At 38.7% G+C, this 26,449-nt stretch overlaps 1 protein-coding gene across 3 annotated transcripts in view; it reads right to left on the bottom strand.

Moving 5' to 3' along the window:
- Positions 1 to 6,520: 6,520 nt before the first annotated feature.
- KAT7 (lysine acetyltransferase 7) overlaps positions 6,521 to 26,449 on the bottom strand; it is a 38,703-nt gene continuing 18,774 nt past the window's right edge. For 2 of the 3 annotated variants that reach the window (XM_039333190.1, XM_039333189.1), the window contains 6 exons: positions 20,336 to 20,425; positions 19,166 to 19,306; positions 16,923 to 17,016; positions 14,824 to 14,970; positions 11,455 to 11,561; positions 6,521 to 9,773 (listed from right to left, as the gene is read on the bottom strand). In XM_039333190.1, the coding sequence (XP_039189124.1) occupies positions 9,672 to 9,773; positions 11,455 to 11,561; positions 14,824 to 14,970; positions 16,923 to 17,016; positions 19,166 to 19,306; positions 20,336 to 20,425 (681 nt within the window). In that variant the 3' untranslated portion in view covers positions 6,521 to 9,671. The other variant, XM_039333191.1, reaches the window with a different exon arrangement.

Here is a 26,449-nt window from a genome sequence, read left to right as displayed (position 1 = left end):
CACAATCTCTAAAGACAAGGCAATCAACTCTACTGGTTGATTGTTCTGTCAGGAAATTTCTCCTTCATTCTAGGTTGCTTCTCTCCTTGACTAGTTTCCATCCATTGCTTCTTGTCTTGTCTTCTGGTGTTTTGGAAGTTGACCCCCTCTTCTTTGTAGCAGCCCCTCAAATATTGAAACAGTGTTATCATGTCACCCCTAGCTTTCATTATATTAGACATACCCAATTCCTGTTAGTTCTTCATATGTACTCCAGCCTGCTAATCGTCTTTGTTGCTCTTCTCTGCACTTTTTCCAGACTCTCAACATCTTTTTTATATTATGGTGACCAAAACTGGATGCAGTATTTGAAGTGAGGTCTTACTAAGGCCTTATAAAGCGGTACTAACACTTCACATGATCTTGATTCTATCCCTTGGAGGAAATTCTCCAAGAGTGTAGGTCTAAGGATATCTTGCTTGAAGACTCAGCATCATCTTGGTGACCCCAAGAAAAAAATATTCCTCAGAAGCTCCAGATCTCCATCCTAAGGGATTTTTCTGAATAGTGAAGGGGGCTGTCTCTTTAAGTCTTCTGATTCTTTTAAGCACACCGGACATGTCAAGATATACTTAAATTACAAGTCAGGTATTTATTATAAAAAATATCAAATAATTTTTAAATATTTTATTTTAAAAATATTAAAACTCTTGTTTTGTAGCCTGTTTTCCAAAATCTCATTTCTTTAATTCCTTTGGAGGCTTCCAGTTGCCTTGGCTAGTTTTTCACATCCTTTCCCCCAATGATATACTATCTTTAATTAAACAGATATTTTCTGAATCAAAGCTGGAATTTCATCCTCCTCAAGTGCAACTGGTGTGCAACCAATTTCCTTCAGATCCACCCGCTATTGGAGTAATAAGTCATGAAGATCACCTGACACAATCCTCCTATGAATGAGAAAGATCATAACTGCTTTGGAATTTCATCCTTACTGATAAAACGCACATTTACCCTGGTTAGATAACATTGCAATATGTTGTAAATCACTGGTGGAATTTTGCCAGACTCTTTCACCTCTAGCATATCAATGGATCTTTGATCTTTTTAAGAAATTCAAATTAATAAATGGTCTGCTGCAGGGCCAATATGTGCCCATGGAGTAACCTGGGCATTTGTCTGGGGCAGCACAAAGGGGCAGAACAGTTGGTAGAAGTGGGGCTGCAGACTAGCACAGTAGAAATCCTCAGGTTATGCCTAGAGCAACCACTAGATGATAGTAAAAAGTCTTTGAAAAAACTAACCCTTTGCTTCTACCTGGTAGACATCCATATTTTTTGCAGCCCAGAACAGCAACTCTTGCTTCTTGTTGATGCAAGCTCCTGCCATAAAGAAAGCATCCCGACCTACAAGTCCCCTTTGCTTATGTTTGTAAGCTTGGGCACCAAAACAGGTCTGCTCCCTTGCATATAATCATTAGGTCTTTAACTAGTAGTGTTATCAGAATGGTATGCCTCTTCTGAATAATTTATTTTGGAGCTCTGCTTACATCTCTGCATAGATCCTCTTCCAAAAAGGATCAGAAGCACAATTCCTTGTTATTTCATCCAAATAATAGAAAATTATTTCATCCAAATAATAGAAAAACTGTCTTTGAACATTTAATATACCACATTTTGCAAAACTTTGTTCATAGTAAGTTCTTGATTTTGCAATCCTTCCAGAAATGCAATAGCCGTGCTGCTTGGAAAGTTCTGAGATCTGAGGTCCCAGAAAATAAAGGAAACTTTCTTTGGAAGAGTGAGTTTATCTGTCTTAAACTACAATCTGAGGTATATTACTTGGTCACATTCATAGTGAACCAACTCTTGAATCCATTTGCAACTGTTTCTGCCCTTCTTCAAGGCTACTTCCAAGATAAAATTAGTCTTCAAAATAGGAGGACTGTCTCAGACCCAGTAACCTCTTGTTCTTAATGATCCATTTCTTTAAACAAAGAATGTACCTAGGCATTACCAAACCACATCCATTTCCCAAGGTGACTTTTCTATTATTCGGTGCTGTATCAAATAGGTATCACTGAAATCAATTAGAAATGCTTCTGAAATCACTTCTCAGAACATACCTCCCTGGAAGGTACTCATATCCTCCACATCTAGAAAATTCAATTTGGTGTAAAATCTGACTTTTATTCTGTTTAAATGCAAGAAAGCAGAGATTTAAAACACCTCCTGTTATATTGTTGAACATCCTATATTAGGATTTTTTTTTGATGTCCAATCATAATATGCTTCCTTACAATATAAACCCATTGTTTCTTGTTCTGTCTTCCAGAACAATATTGATCTCATTTATCCCAACTTGTACATGATAGCCCCAGATACTTGATAGATATCATCTCTCCTCGTGATCTTATCTTCTCTGAACTGTAATTTCTCTAACCATTCATCGCAACTTTTTCCTTCCTTGTTACTTATCAACTTGATTGCTTTCCTCTGACATGCTCCATTTTTAAAATCCTAGATTTTGCCAGTCACCAAAAGAAACTATCATCAGCAAGATTTTTATTAAATTGTAGGTTTCGCACTTACCTTTAAACTAAATTAGATGTTGGGAAAATATCAATATTGTACGATATTTAGTATATTATACTACTATATCATCCTATCTTGATATATTGAGAACAAACTAATTCTTCTTAAATAGCCAAAGGGCACTAGCATATATATTCTGTCTTTAAATAAATGTTGACTCCTGGCAACTACCTAAATAAGTTCCTGCAGTTTTCTTGGTAAGATTTTGGAAGTGGTTTGTCATTGTCTACTTCTTGAGGCTGGGGCTGAGAGAGAGTGACTGGGCCCCAATTCTTGCCTCAGGCAGGACTAGAATTCAGAATTTGGTACACCAAACACAAAGAGAACTAAGCTTGTTCAGTGGCCACAAAACAGTTGTGGGGACATTTGGTAAAAGAAGAATGGAATGGACTTTCCTGGAATTCTATATTTCATGTGGATAAATGCAGAATGCACGGGATTGGCCCGTCGTATGCAGCATTTTCTAATAGTATCATCTTGCAGCATGTCACTGCAATATATGAAAGGAAGAGAATCCAGTCAGCTGCAGAAGAAAGGTAATGTATCCTATTATTTCACAGCCCTCCAAAGTCCCTAGATAGAACAAAAGGGAAAGATTAGACTCCCAGACATATGAGGATTTTTAAAAAAAATATTCAAATTAACTGGGTTTTTTTTCCATTATGAACCAGTGCCACTAGGAAACATAATATGGCATAGTCGCAATAAGCTTTTGTTTAATAGAAATCCTTACTTAAAGAAAATGTTTATTTGTGAACAAATATTTTAAAACCAGGTGCATCCTGGCAAACGTCTAATGTACCAGATTTAGCAGCAATGCAAATAGATTGATGGGTTGTTAATTTTGAGCAATGCTGAAGAGGCAGACTGAAAAAGCAAGAGGTTAAGAAAACAGGAAGAAAAAACCCTAACATTTAAAAAAGTAATAAAGAACAAAATGTTCTTCCAGAATAACTGCTCCCTGCAGAAGCTATTTTTAACCTTCTTGGAGGCAACTTCCCAAACCAAAGGCTGTTCAAAGCTCCTGCTTTTTACCTCCTACTCAAAGATATTACATACACACACAGGGAAGCAAACAAACACACCAACAGATGAGTTCACTTATTATGATAAACTAAGATGGTTTGCTGAAAAAAACATGACTGAATGTACACATTAGACTAAACCATAATGTGATTCCTTTTCAATTTTTGATACGTGTGATATGATGTCAACTCTGTAGCTTGTAAATATAGTTGTTTTAGTGTATTGTAGATATTGAGTACACTAAATTCAATAAATTATAAATAAACAATGACTTATGGTACATGTATCCTGTCACTGATGCAACATTACATCATGATTTACCAATCATGATGGTTGAATTTACATAGCACAGAAGCCAAAGCTAAACAAATCAAATTGATATAGAAGAATGCATGGAAGAAATATGTATTCCTTTTCAAATTATTCACCAATCACATGTATCCTAACTGTGCTTGCCCCCTAAAATAGAAGAAATGTGTGTTGGATACGTTCATTGCCTTATTTGTAAAAATAATGAAGGAAGGAAAGGAGGGAGGGAGGGAGGGAGGGAGGGAGGGAGGGAGGGAGGGAGGGAGGGAGGGGAGGGAGGGAGGATACATGAATGTATGGAATAGTTGTTTACACAAATTGCTTAAACATACCTTGTGTTTGCTTTGAGGAGTTGATAATAGATGTTACTTAAGCATCCCTGTATGCTTGAAAGCATATTCTTATCCCCTTCAAATCTGGTCAATTTTCAGCAATTATGGACAAATAGTACTCCAAGCAGGAATGGCCAACATTATGTGGGTTGCAGATAAAAAATAACATGTCGAGTCTCAATCCCATCATTGCATCCATCATCTTGTATTGACTGTAGCCTGTAGATAGGTTTGGCCCCAAGGATGAAGAAAAGGACTTGGAAGCCATATGTGGTCTCAAACTGCAAGCTGCCTAGATATTCAGTGAAAATGGTGATTCTCATAGCCCACCAGAAGTTGCAGAAGTAAAACTCCCAACAATCCTAATACTGGCTATGTTTTGTTTTATGTGGATATGAGGTGAAAGAATCCTGTTGTGTCTGACTGAAAATAAACCACTGATTATTCCAATGGCCTGTAAAACACATCTTTTCATTGGCTCTGAAGATATTCCACTTATTAAGAGACCAAGAATGATTTTTTTTTTTAAAAAAAGGCCTCTGATCTATAATAAATCTTTGATTTCATTTTATTAGCTTTTAATTTGCAGGTGATGTCTGTGTAATGCTTTAATCACGTAAATATGGTTAACAGTCATCATTTTCACATGTAAATATTTGTGCTGTTTGTTTAAATATCATTAATATGTCTGTCTATTATAAATATATTTGGTATGTATTATTAGACTACACTCATTCATTGGACATTCAATTAACCTTTTTTATAATTACTGCATGAAGTTGAAGATGTTTTTTCTTTATTTGTGCAAGAAATCAGTTGGCCAATACTAAGTTAATTCTGACCCCTGGGTTTATCCTTCCCCTCCCATCCACTAGCCAACCCAAGCCCAGTTACCAGCTACTTCTGTTATGAGTATCTTTTTAAGAAGGATCCTCTGCTTTATACATGTCTTTCTCGCCTTCACATTCTTAACATATATTCGAGTCCCTGTTTCTTCTTATTGATTATTTGCTATATAGTATATTGCACGGATGTCAAACTCGATCATGATACATTGTGACATATTGTGATGTTTTTTGCCTTTGCGGAGCCAGGGTGGGCGGGGCCAGTGCCTGACACATCCAGCCCATGGGCACCAGATTGACACCCCTTGTATATTGGATGCCCTAGTCATGTGCTTTCCCTTCTTTTGTAGAGCAACAACTTAGGATAAAACATATTAGCCAATAAATGGGCCCGTCTTCATTTTTTTCCTTCAGCAAATAACAAAAAGAAAAAAGGCAACTGGGAAAATTATACTAAAATGATTTGTAGTACAGGTAGTCCTCAACTTACAGCCATTTGTTTAGTGATCATTCAAAGTTACAATGGCAGAGAAAAAAAGGGACTTATGATCTTTTTTCACACTTACCACTGTAGAACCCATGAGTCGCACAATCAAAAATTGGTTAGCAACTGTTTCATATTTATGATGGGTGGAGTGCCCTGGAGTCATGTGATCACCTTTTGTGACCTTTTGACAAGCAAAATCAATGGGGAAGCCAGATTTACTTAACAACTCTGTTACTAATTTAACAACTGCATTGATTCACTTAACAAATTCAGCAAGAAAGATAGCAAATGGGGCAAAATTCACTTAACTGTCTTGCTTAGCAACAGAAATTTTGGGCTCATTTATGGTTATAAGTCAAGGATAGCAAGATTCCTTCAAAATCTGTTTATTTATAATATTGGTAAACCAATCTAACTGACTTTGAACAGTATATAATCAAAAAAGCAATTTAATCTGGTTTTCATCCAGAGCCCATTCCTGATTCATCAAAAGGCAATTCATGTTCTTTGATCTGAAAAAGGGCAGAGACACCTGCCATCAGTCTCTCAACAGAGTTATCCTTGGCCATCAATAGCCTAAGAAGAAAATAGAGGATCAAAGCAAACTACATTGTCTAGTAGTCAACAACTGATCCATTCAAACAAACTACTAGTATGGACTTTCTGACTTATTTCCTCAACTTTCCAACTGAGATTTCAAGGAGCTTGCATGCCAAGACTTCATATGCAAAATCTGTGCTTGAAAATCAGCAATGAACCTTCCCAACTGGTTTTCCTATTGGTCCCTTGAATGTGCAATGTAGAATATACAACTGAAATTGAACAAATGAAAGAAGTGATTTAAACTATCCCTTACATTGGTTCAAAGGGCAAGTAGTGCCTAGAAAATGTCGCTTAGAGGTCAATTCCTCCCAAGTAATCCTTTCAGAATAATACTTGAGAAGAAAGTGAGAGCGGAGAACATGCTTTATTGAGAAGTTGATACATTGATAGCATATTCTAAAATATCCAGGAAAACAGTTTTGCTTCTGTACAAGAACAACCAGGAGCCTCCCTTTGTCACAAGAGCATTACCCCATTTTTTGCAATAATCTAGAAGCTGAGAACAATTGCCAGACAATATTCAGAAATAGAAATCTTGCAGACTGAGGATGGCAATAAAAAGGCAGAACTAAACACAGGAACCAACATATAGGAATTGTTATCTAAAAATCCTTGGTGGAAATTGAACAAGTCTGTTTTTCTCAAGATGGGGGACAAAAGGACATTTTTTTAAAGAAATATTCAGTTGAAAAGAAGTTGTATGTCATGCAGGTGTCTACTATTGACAATTGCATGCTAGGTAGGAGTGAAAGGGATAGTTGTATGGATAACTATCTTCATATATGTCACCAAACATTACCATTAAAACCCACACTCCTCCTTTCGTGGAAACTGCACTTTGAATGCAGAATACACAAGCCCATTTTTCTGCAGCCCCCAAACAAATAAAACTTCCCTTCTCTTTGCATAGTCCACCATGTCAGAAAGAAAAACAAATCACTGCCTAAGCGCAGGAAGCATTCTCAAGATCAAACCCAGGATATAAATGTCCATACTTCAAGCCGGAGTGCGCACAATCACCCGTTAATCTCCATTGTGGCTACTTTGATCTGCTGCATGTAAGTGTACTCCCAGTGCCAGGTTATTCTGTATCTCATTTGGAAAAAGGTTCCCACCTCAAATACTGGGATATTATTGTATAATATCAGGCATATCTGTGGCCAAGTGATTGGCTAGTAGAGCAACCCAATGCAGCAGAGATTGCAGAGACACAGCCCAGGAGCTGAGATGTAATTTCACACCAATAATACATGCAAAAGGGAAAGAAGCCTTACAAAGACTATTGGTAGTCCAATTCTTTATGTATACATTACCACCTATACAAAACTGAAAACGGCAGATAATAGTGTAGCAGAGTAGCCAGAGTTTTCCTTTTTGTAATATAGGAAGATTGAGGTTTTAGAAATAGGCAAACTAAAATACTTGTAGCACCTAACTTACAATGGACAAGAGTTTTACTCTTAACAATTTACAAATTTCCATCCATTGGACAAAATGCTCTGATTCCTCTCTTCCATTTTTCCCAGCCATTATAAGTAAGTATTATCTATTACTGATTGAGGATTCCCTTGAATCAAAGACTGTATTTAAAAGATGAATACATTCTCGTTTGAAATGGGCATGCTTGCTATGCAACTGATGCTGGAGATCTATTATAATTGTTTTTGAAGTTTTATTTTCAATTTGTCCAAATTTTAAAATGCTGGAGTCATCTTATGATAAACATCTTATCAAATCTTAAAATGAGATTAAATGAGATTAAAATTTATCTTTGGGTAATCTTGTATAATAGACTTTATTTTTCATTTGTAAAACAATAAAAATTATTTCAAAAATGCCCATTAACTATCCACCTGCCTTCTGAGCCAACTCTCAACATTCATTTATGGAGCATAGCTGAAACTATCAATCTCCTTACAGATTGCTTGAAAAAAAAGTAAGAAAATTATCAGACCAAGACAGTCTCATTGGCAGGGAAAATCTGCAAATTGCCAATGCTGGGCCAAAAAATACAAGCCATCATAAAGACTACATTCATTCAGCCACAACGAATTTCCTCAAGGCCTGGCACCAATATATCCAGCAACTTCACAAATTGAATAATAAATCACAAAACTGCCAAATGTTTTAGCGATGTACTGCAAAGGAATAATTTGGCAAAAAGAGCAGTGCCCCTCACCAGCTGATGAAATGTGTTTCTATATTCCTTGGGCTTCAAGCATAGGAGCCTTAAAACAGCTAATCCAAAATGATGAGCTATGCCAAATTAGTAAGAGGATGCTATGCCAAGGTTCAAATATTGATCTTACATTTTTTTCCCCACCAAGTTAATTTAATTGACTCTTGGAGTGTATTGGAAGTCACTTCTCCAAAATTACAACAGATTGAGTGATGGCATCGTCTTTCCATTTAGGCATGCTATCAAGACCAGATAATAATGTGGCATCTTTCCTGCCTGATATCTCCCCCTCACAGACCTAAGTATCCCAGCCACAAAATCCAATTCACAGAGGACTGACTCATTGCTTTTGATACCCTGTATCCAGAATTGTAAGACCATTCCTATTCTCAGAAATCAAAGCCTGTTTGGAGTTTCCTTGCCCATCAACTCTTTTGGTGGACTGAAGTGGAAAAATATTTTGATGAAAATGTTGGAATACACAGGTGTCAAGATCAAAAAAGTTTTAGGTTCTGCAAATAAATGTGAGAAATTTGCACATCCAGAAGCAATTCAGGATTCCAGGAAGCACTGGATCATTTCTTACTTGTACCTTGTCACCATGTGGTTAGGAAATAGTCTCATGGACATATAGACTGTATATACACATGCAGCAGAATGGCAGGGAAATGTAAAATGAATAGAATAGATTGGAGCATTTCAGAACACAGGCACAGGATTGTTGTTGTTTTTTTGTGCTCTCTTATCTATTAAAAACATGCAAATGAAAGCTAGTATAGAAATGGGACTAATGAGAATATCTGTCCCTAACCCCACTAGCTTTATTTTGTTTTTAACAGAGAAATTTAAAATTGATCTTTCTACTGCCCTTCTACTACCCCATCAGTAAAATGAAGAAATATGATCCTTTCCATCACATTTGCTATTCCACTATATTGCATAGGTGAACTACATCTCAGAGGGCTAAACAGAAGTTATAAAACTAAAAGTGTGAGAACCAACCGTTTTTGTACTAGGAGCAAATAACTGATGGAGGAGCAACTAAATCTTACTGCACTTTCTTGAGGCCATGTTAATATTGTCCAGAACTCTCATTTTTTTCAATCTTGCCTCACGGACAAGGTGTCTGGTTGAAAATGTTCTATAAAAAGTAAAACACTGCAGAAATATCTGAAAGGGAAGAGCTGGTAACAAGAGCAATCACATGTCCAAGATCTGGAAGGATGTTTCTAGTGCTGGGAAATGAAAAAGTACCCACAGTGGTGATGATGGCAGCACATAATTGGGATGTTCACACTTCTTTGAAAGACTGGTTAATTAAGTGCCTTTGGGAGGGGTCCATTTCAAACAGCTGGGATCCATGATTTTATTGCTGTTGGATCTTTTGGCCTCTTTGGCTATCCATTCATCAATAAGATCCTGAGAAGAGTAGGGGAAAAAGAAAGGCAGGTTAAAAGCTTGGGGAAATGTATCTACAGAAGACATAACTATAATTAATACTGGCAGGAATTTCAAGCTAAGAAAACTAAAACAGTTCTGCTATTGCCCCTCTCCTTTGGCACAGTGCTCCACCTGAAGTCAGATCAGCACCAATCCTGCTGGTGTTTAAGAAAGCTCTGAAGAAGTAAATGCTGCTTGGTCAAGTGGCCTATATGTATAAATAAACACATGCATGGTTTTATCTCACAAGAACAGTTTAATAGCGCTGCTTTCTTAAGTAAGAACCTCTGTGTGTAAATCCCAAAAAAGTCCTCTGACTGATTAATTTTGAAAGAATCCTATTTTCCTGTATTTTTGCTACAGGTAGAAAATTGATACCACATTATTTCAGACTTACTATTTTAGAGAGTGAAGTTGTAATAACCTAGTTGCATAAAATAGAAGAAAATACATTAAAGGAAAGCTTTAGAAAACAATGTGTTCACCTGTATTGATTTTGTCATAATTTGTGTTTTCTGTTTCCATGGTCACCACAGATTTGATGAAATGGCCATTTTGTTCATAAGCCAGAATGCCTTAGACCAGAACAGCTTTGTTTTATTTAATCAGAACCTAAACATCTATCACCAGGACACTTGTATAACAATTATATACAGTTTTTCAAGAATTTGTTCTGAGCACCAAAACTGAACAGATCTCACAGTTCTTCTACACACAACTTAATTTCTGGTATATTAATTTTTTTTTAAGTTCATCAGTATTATGGAGGAAAGAGGGTGCTTGGTTGCTATTATTAGACTCTGTGACTCAGAAACCTGAGCAATTCTTCCAAATGACCCAGAGCTACAAAAATAAAACAACATTTATCTTCTGCTCAGTCTTGGTTGAACCTATGCAAACCAATTAATACTGCAGTCATAAAGGTAAACAAAAAATATTGAAGAATTAATATTAACAAACACAATGAGACTTACTTTCTTTTACCACTATTCTGTACCCATAAAGTTATTAACAGGAGTTAATGCCTTTTTAAATAAAATCCAATTTATCTTGGAATTTGGTCTCCAAATATGTGAATTCAAAAGTCAAGGGCAATTCTCAGCTTAAGGAAGAATACACACCTTGTCCTAAATGAAACATCCCAGTTTTAATTGGTACCATCTATATTTCAATTTCTTCATTTGTAATGTTGTGCCTCTCCTATTCATTGTTTTATAATCTTGTTTCCTAACATATATATATATATCTTGTTTTTTTAAGCAAACACAATAAATGGAACCAGTACCAATCACAACCACAGGGAGTGAACAGTTTAAGGTATCAAAAGAGAAACAGGGAAACAGGCCACTATGTAAATATTGTTTTTTTCAGCTATCCAAAAATTCTATAAGCCATTGTTTACTTTGATTTATGTTTACATGAATGGAAAGCTCTTTAGCTCCCCAATATTGGACTCCCAACAATATTCAGCCAGCTATGGTTCCCAGGAAAACTGAAAAGAGTCCTGCAAGAGATTTTTCTGCTTAGATAATGCATACAGACTCCTGTTTTCTGATGCAGCATATCTAGGACAGGAGAGCAATCCCCCCCCCCCAATTCAGATTAGTCAGTACCAACAACATCCCAAACAAAGATGCAAAATTGCAAGGCAAACTCTTACTTGTCTTTTTAGGACCAGGTGTTTGCCTTTCCAGTACTTGAGCATCTGAAGGGCTTGCAGAGTGCTAACAATGTCAACAGGATTGACAGCTGTCTCTTGGCTAATCTCTGGAATAAAGAGATACAAGGGTCTATTATTAATAAAACAAATATACGGGATGATCTACTGATGCTGTTTCCTGCCCAGTCACATAAAGACTGGAAGCCAGAGGACAAGTTCCTATAGCTTTGTAAAAGAACAAATATACAATTTTCAGAATTTATAATCTCAAAGCATGCCCTTCAGAAGGAGGGCAAAAGACTGAATGTGATTTTCTCCAGTCAAGGATTAGCTGCTTTGCATAACTCTTTGCTCATCTAGATGAGCCACAGAAGCAGAATCAAACAAATTCAGCAGTTATGAGATATCATGTCTTCTCTGGTACTAGAAGACAAAATAGAGAGAGGAATTTTAAGCTGCTGTTGTTTGGAGGTATTTTAAGCTGCTGTTGTTTGGAGGTATTTCACATTTTCTCTTCCTATAACAGTGGTTCTCAACCTTCCTGACCCCAACCCCCCCTCCAGCTGGCCCGGGAGGGGGGGGTTCAAAAACTTGACCAAAAAAAAAAAAAGGAAAAAAAATGGGAAAGTATAAGTAGTCCTCGACTTACAACAATTCCCTTAGTGATTGTTGGAAGTTACAACAGAACTGAAAAAGCAAATTATGATCATTTTTCACACTTATGATTGTTGCATCATCCCCAGGGTCATATGATTTACATTTGGATGCTTGACAACTGATTCATACTTATGATGTTCACAGTGTCCCAGAGTCACGTGATCAATGGCCAGGGGGCATGGCCAGGTGATCACTCAGGTTACAGAGTGCCTGTGGGGGGGGGGGAATCTGTGGGTCTCTGGGATGGGACTGGGGGGGTGCCTGCCTTTCTTCCCTCCCTTCATCCCTTCCTTCCTTCTTTTCTTCCTTTCCTTCACCCCCTTCTTAGTCTCTTCCTCCTTCCCTCCCTCTCTCCCATTGTCCCTTCCTTCCTTCTTTCCTTCCTTTCCTTCACCTCCCTTAGTCTCTTCCTCCTTCCCTCCCTTTCCCTTTGTCCCTTCCTTCCTTCTTTCCTTCCTTTCCTTCACCTCCTTCTTAGTCTCTTCCTCCTTCCCTCCCTCTCTCCCACTGTCCCTTCCTTCCTTTCCTTCCTTTCCTTCACCTCCCTTAGTCTCTTCCTCCTTTCCTCTTTCCCATTGTCCCTTCCTTTCCTTCCTTTCCTTCACCTCCTTCTTAGTCTCTTCCTCCTTCCCTCCCTCTCCCATTGTCCCTTCCTTCCTTCTTTCCTTCACCTCCTTCTTAGTCTCTTCCTCCTTCCCTCCCTCTCCCATTGTCCCTTCCTTCCTTCTTTCCTTCACCTCCTTCTTAGTCTCTTCTTCCTTCCCTCCCTCTCCCCTTGTCCCTCCCTCCCTTCCTTCCTTTCCTCTTTGTCCCTTTCTTCCTTCCCTCCCTTCCATTGTTCCTTCCTTCCTTCCTTCCCTCTCTCATTGTTCATTCCTTCCCTCTCTCTTCGTCCCTTCCTTCTTCCCCCCCTCCGTGCACAGGAAGGGACAAGGGGAGGGGGATAGGCTGCCAACGTGGCTGGGTGCTTTGTTGCCGGCAAACCTGCCTATGCACAGGCAGAGACAGAGGAGAGCTCCGCCCAGCACACTTGCTCAGCTTCGCTGAAAGACATGCCACTTGCTGAGTTAGCAGAAGCTCCAGGATCAGCGCCAGGCTACAGCTGATTCGCGTTTCTGCTAAATTAGCAAGCGGCATGTTTTCTAGCAAAGCTCGAGCAAGTTTGCTGGGCAGGAGCCAAGGAGAGCAGCTACAGGTGAAGAAGCGCGGATCAGCTGTAGAGGCTCGCCCCGATCCTGGACAAGAGGGAAGGAAGGAAGGACGAAAGGGACAAGGGGAAAGAGGGAGGGAAGGAGGGACAAAGAGGGAGGCGAAAGGAAGGAAGGAAGGAAGGAAGGAAGGAAGGAAGGAAGGAAGGAAGGAAGGAAGGAAGGAAGGAAGGAAGGAAGGAAGGAAGGAAGGAAGGGACAAGGGGGAGAGGGATGGAAGGAGGGACAAAGAGGGAGGCAAAGGAAAGGAACTAAGGAAGTAAGGGACAATGGGAGAGGGAGGGAAGGAGGAAGAGACCAAGAGGGAGGGAAGGAAAGGAAGTTTCAGCCAGCAGAGGCTTGCCAGCCCGGCTGCGGAGGAACAGAAGAGCAGAAAGCCAAGGAGAAGAAGGTGGCGGTTTTCTCCCAAAGGGGGCTCCTTTTCTCCACCCCTTCCCTGGGTTTGTGGGGACTTTCTCGTCACCAATGCTGACAGATGCTCCGAGCCCGCCGCGAGCTTTCTCGCCCCCTTTGCTTCTCCCCCCTCCCCCGCTTTCGTGAGGATTGTGGCGCCCTTGGGAAGCCGATTGTGCTTTGAAGCTTAGGAGAGGAGGAGTAGTCCCTTCCTCCTTCCCTCCCTCTTTCCGTCAAGCCCCGGCAGGCTCGACATGAACGGGCGAAGGAGTCAAGGACAGGCGGGGTGGCAAAGGAGACCGGCAGCTGTCACCAGACCTCCTGGCTGACAAGCGCAAGTTCGGGGGTCGCCAGCTGACGGGCGCAGGAGTTGGGTGCTGCGGCGGCCTCCCCTTCGCTGACTTGCATGCACGAGAAGAAGTCAATCCGGTTGCTGTACAATGACTCCCTGGGGAGGGCGGGGCCTTGCTCTGCCCCTGTGCTCTTCATTCGCCCCCTGCAGGGCACATTTGGTAGAGTTTGTGCAGACTGCCGCCAAGCACCATATTTTCCACAAACAAGTGAGGTGGAGCGGGGGGCAGGGAGAGAAGGCAGTTGACAAGCCCTGCCTAAGACCATCGGAAGTATGTGTTTTCCGATGGTCTTAGGCAACCCCTGCAAAAGGCTCATGCGACCCCTAAAAGGGTCGCGACCCACAGGTTGAGAACCGCTGTCCTATAGGAAGAAAAATAGATTAAAGTAACTGGGCTGGAACTTTTTCAACACATTTGTGTACTAGCATGCATTTATTTATTCTCCATTTAGATTCAGATTATTTTGGGATTCATTGGACAGGCATAAAAACTAAGGATTAGGAATGGGGGAGAAAGCATCTAGGGGAAAGCAGCAATGAAAGATAAATGAGAGATTATCAGACTTTTTAATCTCTGGACACCTTGATTTATTCCTCAATAGGTTCTTAGGTTTTATTCATTTTAAAATACATTCTTTTTTGCAACATGGTAAGAAAGACATTTATGGCAAAAGTAAATTAAGAAAAATTGTTCTGTGTGGCCACAGTGAAGTGAGAGTTAGAAATTAAGGAAAGAAAGTGGAGAATAGTAGAACCCACCTTTGATGGAGATTTCTTTGCCTTGGAAATTGTGCAGATAACGGAGAAGAACCTCCTTCCAGTAACTACGGTAGCTGATAAGTCCCAAGTCTGAGAGGGGTCTTTCTGGAGAGCCAACTTTCTCTTCCACTTTGGACAGTAAATAGCCTGTTTAGAGAGCACACATAAACTTTTGCAATTTGGTCTTAGAGGTATTTTTAGACTATTTCTACCACAGTTCCATAGATGGATCTGTAAGCCCATGATTGGAGAGCTCAAACCTCTCCAAAATTCAAATGTCTTGAATTTAGAGCACATATGAAATAAAAGGCAGGTGCACAAGGCAAATTTTAATCTAGTTCAATTGTCTGGGACAAGTTAGCAATCTTCCTGTCTGAAAGTACACCAGACAGTACAGAAATTGCTATCCAATCTATCATGATGGAAGTAAATATGGAAGTAATTGCTATACAATGTATTAGTTTGGGAGTAAATATGGAAGACTATTAGAATATTAGATCTGCAGAAATCAGATGCAAGAAGGATGCTTTCATTTTATTACAATAAATGCTTGGCAGCAAATTAGAATTCTGATGCAGAACCTGCAATGGTGTATCCCTACTAAAAAAGATAAACATTCTTTGTAAATATTTTGACACATCAAAATATTATATCTCAAACAGCTCTCAATCTCTGATATGATTTGGGATTGACGCAACCTGCCTGACTAGATGTTATAAACCAAACTTCTCATAGATTCTAAATGTACTAAGATACTGCTGCTAACATTTCTAAGCAGTTGCTTTAGACCGCCATTACAGGTATCATTGTATAACTTTCTATTAGCTAAATTCTTTCTGGGTTATTTATTTATTGCTTTACAAAGTTTAGATTCTATTGTAATTCTAGAGAACTCTTCAGCATATAAAAGATATGACCTTTAAAAACTAAGAGCTGTCTCGATTTGTTGTTACAGCAAATAATAGTCACTAGCAATTACTTGGGAGGGTGCTGTCATATTTTCTGGTACTTACCAGGGATGTGCAAAACATTTGAGCGTAGAGTGTTCTGAGTTCAAAATGGCAGGAGAAAGTATTAAATATCTATTAATTCCCATTGGTGCTAATGGGAAAAAAAGTATGAACAATAAAAATCGGGGGAATCTAGTAGCACCTCTCAGACCAACAAGCTGTATTAACAGGATTGAGTATGCAACCAACATAGCGGTAGTTCATAAAAGCTTATGCTCAAATGAATATTTGTTAATTAGAAAAAGTGCTACCACACTCCTCCTAATTTTTAGCTACCGTAGAGTAACACAACATCCTCCCACAATGTCTAATGTGAGCAACTAGATACCTGTATCTTCTATTTTGGCTCAGTAACTCGGGGCTGTTATTTATGTAATCAAAGATCAAGTTTCTCTGCTGAGATCTGATTCACTCTGACATTATTTCCATTTGATCTTATAGATTTTTTTTAAAAAAAGTTTCAAAAATGTCTTTCAAATCTCACTGGCTTCCTAGTAAGCAAGTAGCATGGGCTGCCACCACTTATTCTTGTTGTGTTGAACTTGTGGCCAAAATCCTCAAGCCATTTTGAGTTCATGCAACCAACATGAGAGGTTTAAACAGAGTATTTTAAATGGGCCACTTTTATTCTGAGTTTGAAACAAAAAGGGAGAGTCCACTAGAGAAGCACCAGGTAGGTTAGGAAAGATGCATTAGAGGCATCATACTGTTTGGGGTGGGTGCACAAGTGGACGGTGTGAGTGCAAAGAAGCTGGGGGAGGGTGTGCAGGCAGGGGAGACTTAACCCAGCAACTTGCGGTCTCCTCTGTTGACTTTCCGGAATGCCAACTGGGAAGATTGCAAACTTAAGCGTAAATGGACTGAAAGGGTCCAGATTATGATTACATGATCACGAGGGTGCTGGGATGGCTGGAACTCCAAGGACCAGTCATAGCTACCATTCATTCAGCATTGTTATAACTTCAAATGGTTAGTTGTAGTATAACTTTCAATGATTGTAGGTCAAGGACTACCTCTATGTTTATTATTAGTTGTTACTGGCTAATATTATTTTCTACTGTCAACACATATATAAGTAAATATACTTACTGAAATCAATAAGCATTTTGCCATAACCTTGCCTCATGTACTGAGGCATTGTCAGGATGCAAGAAACATTATAGTTGAGAAATGAGTTTTTCTCCTAAAATTGAACAAAGTAGCATTTCAGGCTAGTATTTCATAAGAATTATGTAAAAATATAGTTAATAACAGACTGACTCAAATCTGAGCAAAACAATAAACAAATAAATGAAGATATTCCCAATGAAGCAGGGGCCATTAAGCCTATGATTATGAGATACTCACCTTCATTCTGCCTTGGTATGCCAAATAATGTTTTCTGGAACCTCAACTTATAGTGAGACAAATCACACTTTTCTTTGTTTGGTTTGAATAACCACTCTCCAAAATATCTTGTCCTTAGTTTCAGATGATTCTGGGGTTCTGAGTATCCAGTTTCTTAATCAATTATTCTGCCCTTACTTTACCAGTGATCCCTTGGCCCCACCTATTTAGCATCAGTACTTTCACTAATGGGCTGGGTAGCAATACCTTCTCCTATTTTATCACTAGACCAAGTCTCTAGGAACCACACCTGTAGCCTCTGATCTAAACAGCAGGTATCGGGAGATACATCTCAGGAGAGTAATAGATTGCCCCAACAATTTAAACTAATATGAGGCTTCCAAAAAACATAGAAACAGAACCAAAAGCATACATTCACATTCAAAAGTGTGTGTGTGTGTGTGTGTGTGTGTGTAAAGTTGAAAACTAATTTAAGATAACCATCATGTGCAAAGCAAAATTTAAAAGTTTTGGAATCTTAACAGTCAATTTGCATAATTTTTGTCTTACATGAAATCCAAATCCTGCACATCATTCTGAAAAATGACTTCCCATTTCCAAACAAGGAGAAAATCCAAACTGGCCTGCTTAGATTGCATTCATCAATTCAAAAAAATAATGATTGATAAAGATATTCAGCACATATTAGTTTGCCTTTCCATTTCACACTATTATTTCATTTGTTCCTCAATACTCTTCAATCAACAATGCAGGGAAGAAGACTTAGCTGGTATATTTGTTAGAATAGATCAGGGGTAGGCAACCTTGGCTGGCTCAGGAATTCTGGGAGTTGAAGTCCACGAGTCATAAAAGAGCCAAGGTTGCCTACCCCTGGACTAGATTATCAAAATCCTTTAAAGGCAGCCTGCTACCTTGTTTCCCCAAAAGACCTACCCCTAGCTTGATTTTTGTTACCCCAAAACTAAGCACTAATTTTAGGCGAGGCGCATGCCTAAAAATCAAGCTAGGGTGAGGGGCTGGAGCTGCCCCACGAGTCCTGTACCCACTTACTAGGCCTCCCATGAATCGACATCTGCCTCTCCTCGCCAGCCCACTTCTGCGATGTCCCCTGGCCTGCATTTTGTAGTCAGAGGCCTTTCCAGAAGCCCTCTGCAGCTAAAAGCCAAGCTATGGATTCACTCTGTAGCTCAGTGCTCGGCTGCAGAGGCCTTCCAGAAACGCCTCTGACTATGAAATACAGGCCTGAGCTCCATTCTGAGCTGCTCCTTTGGCCGCAGAAGTGGGCCGCCTGGATGCAGCTGTCGGTGCCGCTGCCATAAGGTGAGTGGAAAAGACACCCCCTGAAAATAAGACCCCGTGCCACTTTTGGATTAAAAAAAAAAGACCAGGTCTTATTTTCTGGGAAACATGGTAGATATCTGTTAGAACAGAGGAAAATCTATGAAACTTATGTTCTCAAGGCACTTTTCAAAGGCAATTAGACTTTTTTCCTTGAATATGTTTCACTTCTCATCCAAGAAACTTCTTCTGTTCTGAAACTCTTTCAGTTCATAACAAGGAAAAAAGTCCTGTTTTCTTTTGAAAAGCATCTTTGGGACAATCATGACCTGGACGATTGAGAATCTTCACAGACGTATGAAATTTATGATAAATCAGTTCTAGATAAACAGACTGAATAAATCAATTCTGTCAGACCAGTTTAACCAGAACCAATCTGGTTCTCCTGATGCTTATATGATTGTTACTGATAATTCAATTAATCTAATGGATTCATAGGTTGGTAAAGTTGTAGATCGTTTAACAAAGCTTAGAAAGTAGCCTGGAAATTTCAATCCTAACATAAGCAATTTTTTTCCTTTAGCAAGTACTCTACCTCTAACCGTCCTTGTTTCCAAATGTTGAGCTAGGGAAATGTAGGCATCATCATACTGTTTTGATGCACAAAGCCCTACTAGTGGAATAGATCCCATGTAATTATTACTGACCTTGGAAAAATAGCCTATTAGGTGGCATCCTGTGTTATCAGCTTCTGTCATGACATAGAAAAGAAATGGTTCAACATCATAATACAAAGTCTTATGGTCCAAGAAGAGTTTTGCCAGGAGGCACAAATTTTGGCAATATATCTGGAAAAAAAATCAGAAAGAGAATCAAGATATTAATATTATACAAGATTTATTAACAAGAGGTGATCTACCCTCCCAATACTTATCACACGATAAAGTCCATACAAACTGAACAAAAAAAAAACTATCTATGGATAACCAAGTAGTAGAGCTTTCTTAGTATTCTAAAGATTGTTGCAGACCAAGCAATAGTGACCCCAAATCCCCACTCCCCCCCCCTGCATTTATTTAATATTTGGTGAGTAGCAGTTTCAAATATCTATTGTCCTAGGATTGTGCTGTAAGGGTAGAAAGCAGCTGCACAGCCCTGAAAGAAATGGATGATTTAAGGATTTGCACAGGTGTTATGTGAGTGTCCCCAAAGGCCCAGAAGTTCCTTTTTAACTTTGAATAAACAAAAACATGAACCATATCTGCAATGAATTGGTATAACCCAGGATTGCCACCACCTTGTTTACCTTTCTAATTCTGCTCCAATCCTTTATAAGCAGCTGTATGGATGACTATGGAGATTCTCAGTCATCCAGGCCATGGATGTCCCAAAGGTACTTTTTCAAGAGGCGACTGGACTTTCTTATTTTTTCTTTGAAGACATTTCACTTTACATCCAAGAAGCTTCTTCAGCTCTGACTTCATGGTGGGGAATGGAAGGATTTATGTTCCTTGCAGAAAGCTGGTCAAAGAGGCCATCTATGTTAAAACTGAACAGCTCTCTCTCAAGGGGGGGGGGGGAATACGACATTATCTATCTCCAGTCTACAACATAGTCCTTTCAACAATTCCAAAGAGGCTCCACACCCATTTGCATTACTCAAGTGATTCTGAGGACAAATAAGTCTCTGTCTGTAAGAAACATAAATCCTTGCCTCTTGAAAAAGCACCTTTGGACCAGCATGGAGTGAGATGTTTGAGAGTGATTAGCAACCATGATGAAAAATTTCTAGCAAAGCCACTTGCATGGCCTACAAGTGGCTTACAAAATGTCCAAGCTCTCTTCCTTCCTGAAATCCACTCCATTTACACAGTTACCTTGTTCTTTTTCCCATCTACTTCAAATACTGAGACTGAACCTTTACGGTAAATTTCATCCCCTGGAGGATGCTTCCAGACACATTTTGCCTATGGAGAGTGATAAACAAGCATTACTGTCATAATTGGTTTTCAAATATACTACTGAGCAAGAAAAATAATTATTTTGGATTCAGAAGCAATGAGGCCTATTCTATTCAGAAAATAGAATGAACCTGGTATTGGCTATAGGCTACTAACCAGTTAGCTCTGATTAAGAATAGGTGAACTGTTTTAAAGTATTTCATCATATGAAACTAATTAAAAGAAAGCATGGGTAGCTACAACTATGTAAATAATATTACATTACATGTAATAAGACAAAAGGTATAACTACATTAAATATCTCTAATACCAATAGCAAATCGTAAATTCAAATCTTTCAGGTTCTGTTCATTCTATAGAAGGTTTCTAATTTATATTACATGGGCCTTTTGAAAAGTGTTTTCTCCCTTCCTTTTAATTAGACAAAACAGGTCTGCTAAGGTTTTTCTACCACAATAAAACTCATTTTATTAGGAGCAGATCATTCTAACAATGTTCATATATACATTTACAGGCAGAGAATACTGTCTGTGCTCAACAAGAATTAAGTTATATGAATTACTATGCTTTTAAGTCCTGGCTCACAATGAGGAGAATTCGAAAAAAGAAATTACAGAGACCTCTAATAATTGGATTCTAATAATTGATCTTGAAAGACCAAGTTAGAGACAGATTATCATGGAGAAAATCTATATGTCAACACCAACTTTATTGCATAAAATCAATTAGTGATGGCTCTAGGTTCACTTGAATTTAAGATAATGATAAACAGATAGTGCTTCCAAGCTTGTAAAACTCAACACGTGATTTGGCCTCCCTCCCCTGTCATAACCATTACAATTTCTGTCCCAGCTATGACTGATAGCCAATGCAACTACTGCATCTATATTGGAAGTTGAATGTGAAGCTGCTTGGAAGGACAAAGGCATTCTTCTCTAAAGCAATATGGTAGTCACAATTAAGCACTAGAAAAAAGAGCTAGAATGCACAAACTGGATTTTCTGCTGCTGGAGATGATTATTTAAGATGGGGTCATGGCAGCATTCTTCAGAACTGATTTTTCTGAAGCATTCCCCATCTTTTCCCAGAAAATTCACAGGAAAATACAAACTGCATTTTTTACATTAAATTTCCAAAGCAGAAGGCAATAGCATATTCCTTACCATATGCAAAATTATATTTAGACATAGAAAACATAGATTTAGAAGAAATCCATAATAAAACATGATTAAAATAACTCCTTCCTGAAATTAGAGCATATCATCATAGCAAAAAGTAGCTATAAATACAAAGGAATGAGGGTTAAAGCTATCAGATTTAGACTGCAAAAATCAGGATCACCAGATGACATCAGGGAGATCAGAGCTGCTGTTGTTTGTTTGTTTCAAGTATAATGTAATGTATATTAATATACATATTTGTGTTACACATTAATACAAATAATACAATGCAAAATATATCAATAATTTTAAAACTTGTGTTGCTTTTAACATTGTTTTAATCTGGGCTGTCTACGTGCTTTTCTGTTTTACCTGTTTTTAGATTTTTTTTATTTTGTACACTGTCCAGGCTGTATTGGATTTGGCTGCCTATAACAAATTTGAATAAAGAAATAATTTTCCGGGGGGCGGGGCCACGTGTTAAGCCGACCGGTTGTGTTGGAAGGTTTGCCGGAATACACAACTACTTTGCCAGCCACTTCAGCTGGCTTTTCGGAGCCGTGGCTCCTCGGAGGGAAGCTGAGAAGGAAGGACGACCTGCAGTGCAATCCAGGTGGCGACCGGAGCATGACAGCAGGGAAGAGCCTGGCAGACCGAGTGGGGAAGAAGATGGCCCTTAATGGCCGACATAGAGGCTTGACAGAAGGACAACATAGGCGGTGAAGTAGCTGAGCAACAGGTGACTGGAACTGGCCGAGAATTGATTCTGATGGAGGAACCGGAGGAAACTGGAAAGGAAGAATTCTTTAGAAATTTTTCTCCGGGTAGCACAGGTTAGGAGAATCCCAGGAAAAAAGGAGGGAGTATTTTTTTCCCATCCCCCCCCCCCCGTGAAAGCAGCAAGAAAGGCTCGTTTGGGGAAAAAAAATTAAGAGTCCCAAAATTGAACTTGGAATGAGATAGAGACGCGCTAGCAGGGAAAGAACAGTGTTAATGAGAAGGGACCTGAGAATTTTGAGGACTATATGAGATTGAATTGGCAGTAGAAGAGAGAAAAAGAAGGTGATTTGGAAGGACAGGCTGACATCTTGAAAGAACATTTTGAAAGTGACAGTGTACTCTCTATTTGGAGCTGAAGTTAAAAAAAAAAAAAAAAGCCAAGAGGGACATCTTGTGGCTGAAATAGGAACCCTTTCTTTTTTCTTTCTCTCCTTGGAACATATTGATATTGGATGCATTTTCTTGGAAGTCTTTCTTTCCTCTCAGTGGGATTATCGATAGACTTTGGATACAAAGGACTGCTTGGAATAATAGACAAGATCTAACTGTGGCTGTGGTTCAAATTGTTTAGGCTGTGCACTTATATATATTATTGATATTATAATTAAGAAATAGTGAATTTGTGCCCAGAAATTAATATTTAAAATTATAGATATTTTATCTACTGCTAGCAACAACCTATCTTATATTGTTATTTGTACTGGTAATACTGCTGTCATTTTAGGCATAACCAAGCTAAGTAGGTTATTCTATTGATTGAAGTGTGGAATTCAAAATGAAGAGTATTCCGAACCTATCCAAGGTAGGGATAGTGAGGAAGGAGGCACAGACTGCCTCAGCTACCTCAAGCCCATTGAGCTAAAAACCAATTGATGAGCTTCTGCAAAGAGAAAGGTCTAATTCATTTAAAGACCTACAGGTCATGTTGCAAGCGATGCAGGAGGCCATGGCCAGAAACTATGAAGAACTGAGGAAAGAGATTGGAGAGGTGAGAAACGATACAAGCAATTGCAAAGAACGGATGCAAGTCATGGATGGAAGATTGGAATCGTTCCAACAACAGATGGCAAAGAATGAACAGAAATTACAAAAGATGGAGGAAAGGATGGAAAAGGAAGAAAAAAAGAGTAGACGAAATAAATGAGAAGCTAACCAGAGCGAATAAAGAACTAGAAGCAACAGTTATCGCCCTAGAATCTGAAAAAGCTGACCGATACTTACGGTTTCAGAACATAAGAGAGGACAGGGGAGAGGATCTATTGGAAATGATGGCAGATTTTCCAACAAAAGCTCTGGGAATAGGGAAAGAAGAAATGTTGAGTGAAATGGATGAGGTCTATCAGATCCACACAAACTACGCCAGACGACATAACCTGCCTAAAGAGATTCATGTTAGGTTTGTTAAAAAGACGATTAGGGATGAGATCCTTCACAGAGCGAGAGATGAGCCATTAGAATGCAAGGGGAAACAGCTGATTGTCTTAAAGCAGGTGCCGAAAAGAGTTAGGGATCTACAAAGACCCTACCACTTCTTGACAATGAAACTGACTAGACATAATGTTAACTTTTGATGGTTGATTCCAAAGGGAATACTGATTTCGTGGAAGGACAAGAAGATTAGAATAGTCACTCCAGATAAGGAGAAGAATTTTATAAGCAAAACTTTAGCAGTGAAGAAGAATTAGAGAGAGATGTTGAAGAAGTGAGGGAATCAAGGTTGGCTAGAACAGAAGAGGAAGGACAACAGGGGAAAATGAGAAGAGAGAAGAGAGAGGAAATGGTAAACTATGAAAGGGAACAACAAGAGCTGAGACAGGAGCCAAAGGAGACTAGAATAACGAGGGGTATAAAAACTAGATACAAGTAGAAATATGATGGGAGAACTCCAAATCCTGTCCTTGAATATTAATGGCCCAAACTCTCCTCAAAAAGAAAAAAAACTTTTAATAAATTGATTAGAAGAAATCTAGATGTTATAGTTATTCAAGAGAGTCACATTAAGGAACAGCATAGACAGGTGTTGGAATGCCCTAAACTGGGAAGATGTTTGCATCTCTATCACAGCACAAAAAAAGAGTAGTGTTATATATCAGAGAATCAATCTTAGCCAAGCAAATTTATAAAGTTACAGAAGGCAGGATTTTGATAGTGGAGACGACAATTAACCAAAAACGAACAATATTAGTAGGAATCTATGCCCCAAATGGGGGGCAAGAACAATTCTATAGGAAACTATATAATACACTACGGGCGATAGATTGTGAGAACATCTGTATTATGGGTGATTTTAACGCAATAATAGATAGGAAGCTAGACTATAAAAACAAGGAAGGAAGGGACTTAGAAGAATATTGCCAAAAGTTTTCTTTAAGATGGTGGATGAATTAGGAATGCAAGATATTTGGAGAGAAAGGAACCAAGGGGGAAGCCAATACACGTACTATTTGAGTAGATATAAGACGTGGTCTAGGATAGATATGGTTTGGGTAACAACAGAACTATTGCAGGAAATGGGGGAAATGGAAATAGAAACGAACCTTTGGGCAGACCACAACCCGGTGAGAATCAGGTGGAATGGGGAAAAAAAATGGGTAGATGGACACTAAAAAAAGCAATTATAAAACACAAAGAATTTAAATAAAGCTGAAGGAACAGCTAAAATTGTTCTTCCAGGAAAATAAAAAAAAGGATACGAACATACAAAATTTATGGGATACAACGAAGGCATATGTGAGAAGAGTGGCTATAGCTTATATGGCAAAAGAAAATAAAAAGAAGAAACAAAATAGGAAAAACTTAGAAGAGGAATTCCAAAGATTAGAAACAGAACTACAACATAACCCCCAAAATGAAAGCCTGAAACAACAAATTGAAGTGATTAAAAAATAAGCTGTCCATCCTTGAGAAAGAAGAACTAGCACAACAAAGTAAAAGGAGTGGCCAGAATTTCTTTGAGAATGCGAACAAGCCAGGGAGGTGGCTATCGTATAAGCTAAAGAAGCAGAGAGAAAGAAGCTGGATTAATAAATTACAGGACAAAGAGGGAAATATACAACATCAAAGTGAAGAGAAGAAAAAGATAATTCAAAATTACTATACGAAACGACACGATGAGAATAAGTGGGCTATGGATGAAAAAATACTTCAATGTTTTAAAAAAGCTGATCTACCAAAAATCCCGGATGAATCAAAGTGTGTGTTGAATGCGGAGATAACAATGACTGAATTAACTGAGGCATTGAAAAAATAGAAGAGCAATAAAGCACCGGGTCCAGATAGACTGCCAGTAGAAATATACAAAGAATTTCAAGATTCATTTGGCAAAATATTACTGGAGACGTTCAATGCAGTCCTGAAGGAAGCAAAAATGCCAGCATCCTGGATAGAAGCAAACATAGTGCTGATCCCAAAAAAAAATTCGGACTTAACAAAAATAAATAATTATAGGCCAATATTGCTTTTAAATTCGGATTACAAAATATTTATGGCAATAATTGCGGGAAGGCTAATAAGATACCTAAAGAAATTTATACACATAGATTAAAATGGTTTCCTACCACGAAGGCAAATTCGAAACAATATGAGAACAATTTTGAATATTTTGGAGTACTATGAGATTCACAGTGAAAAACAAGTAGCTCTGATGTTTTTGGATGCACAAAAAGCCTTTGATAATGTAAATTGGAACTTCATGTTGAGGCAGTTAGACTATATGGACTTTGGCGGAAATTTTATAAACATATTCAGAGCTATATATGATAAACAAGAGGCAAGAGTCATAATCAACGGAGAAGCGACACAAAGCTTCCAAATTAGGAAAGGTACAAGACAAGGGTGCACGCTCTCACCATTAATGTTTATATTAACTCTCGAAGTACTGACTAGAATGATTCGAAAGGAAAGCCAGATTAGAGGCTTAAATATTAAGAAAGAAACCTACACTGCAAGCATTCGCGGATGACCTCGTATTTATCTTAGAGCAGTGGTTTTCAACCTGTGGGTCGGGACCCCATTTGGGGTTGAACGACCATTTCACGGGGGTCGCCAATCAACGCAGTCCACCATTTTTTTTCCTCTTTTCCTTAGCTGT

Source organism: Crotalus tigris, unplaced genomic scaffold (genome assembly GCF_016545835.1).
Source record: "Crotalus tigris isolate CLP2741 ecotype Arizona unplaced genomic scaffold, ASM1654583v1 scf7180000024472.5447098, whole genome shotgun sequence".
Classification (NCBI taxonomy): domain Eukaryota; kingdom Metazoa; phylum Chordata; class Lepidosauria; order Squamata; family Viperidae; genus Crotalus; species Crotalus tigris.
This window is presented reverse-complemented; position numbering and strand designations above follow the sequence as displayed.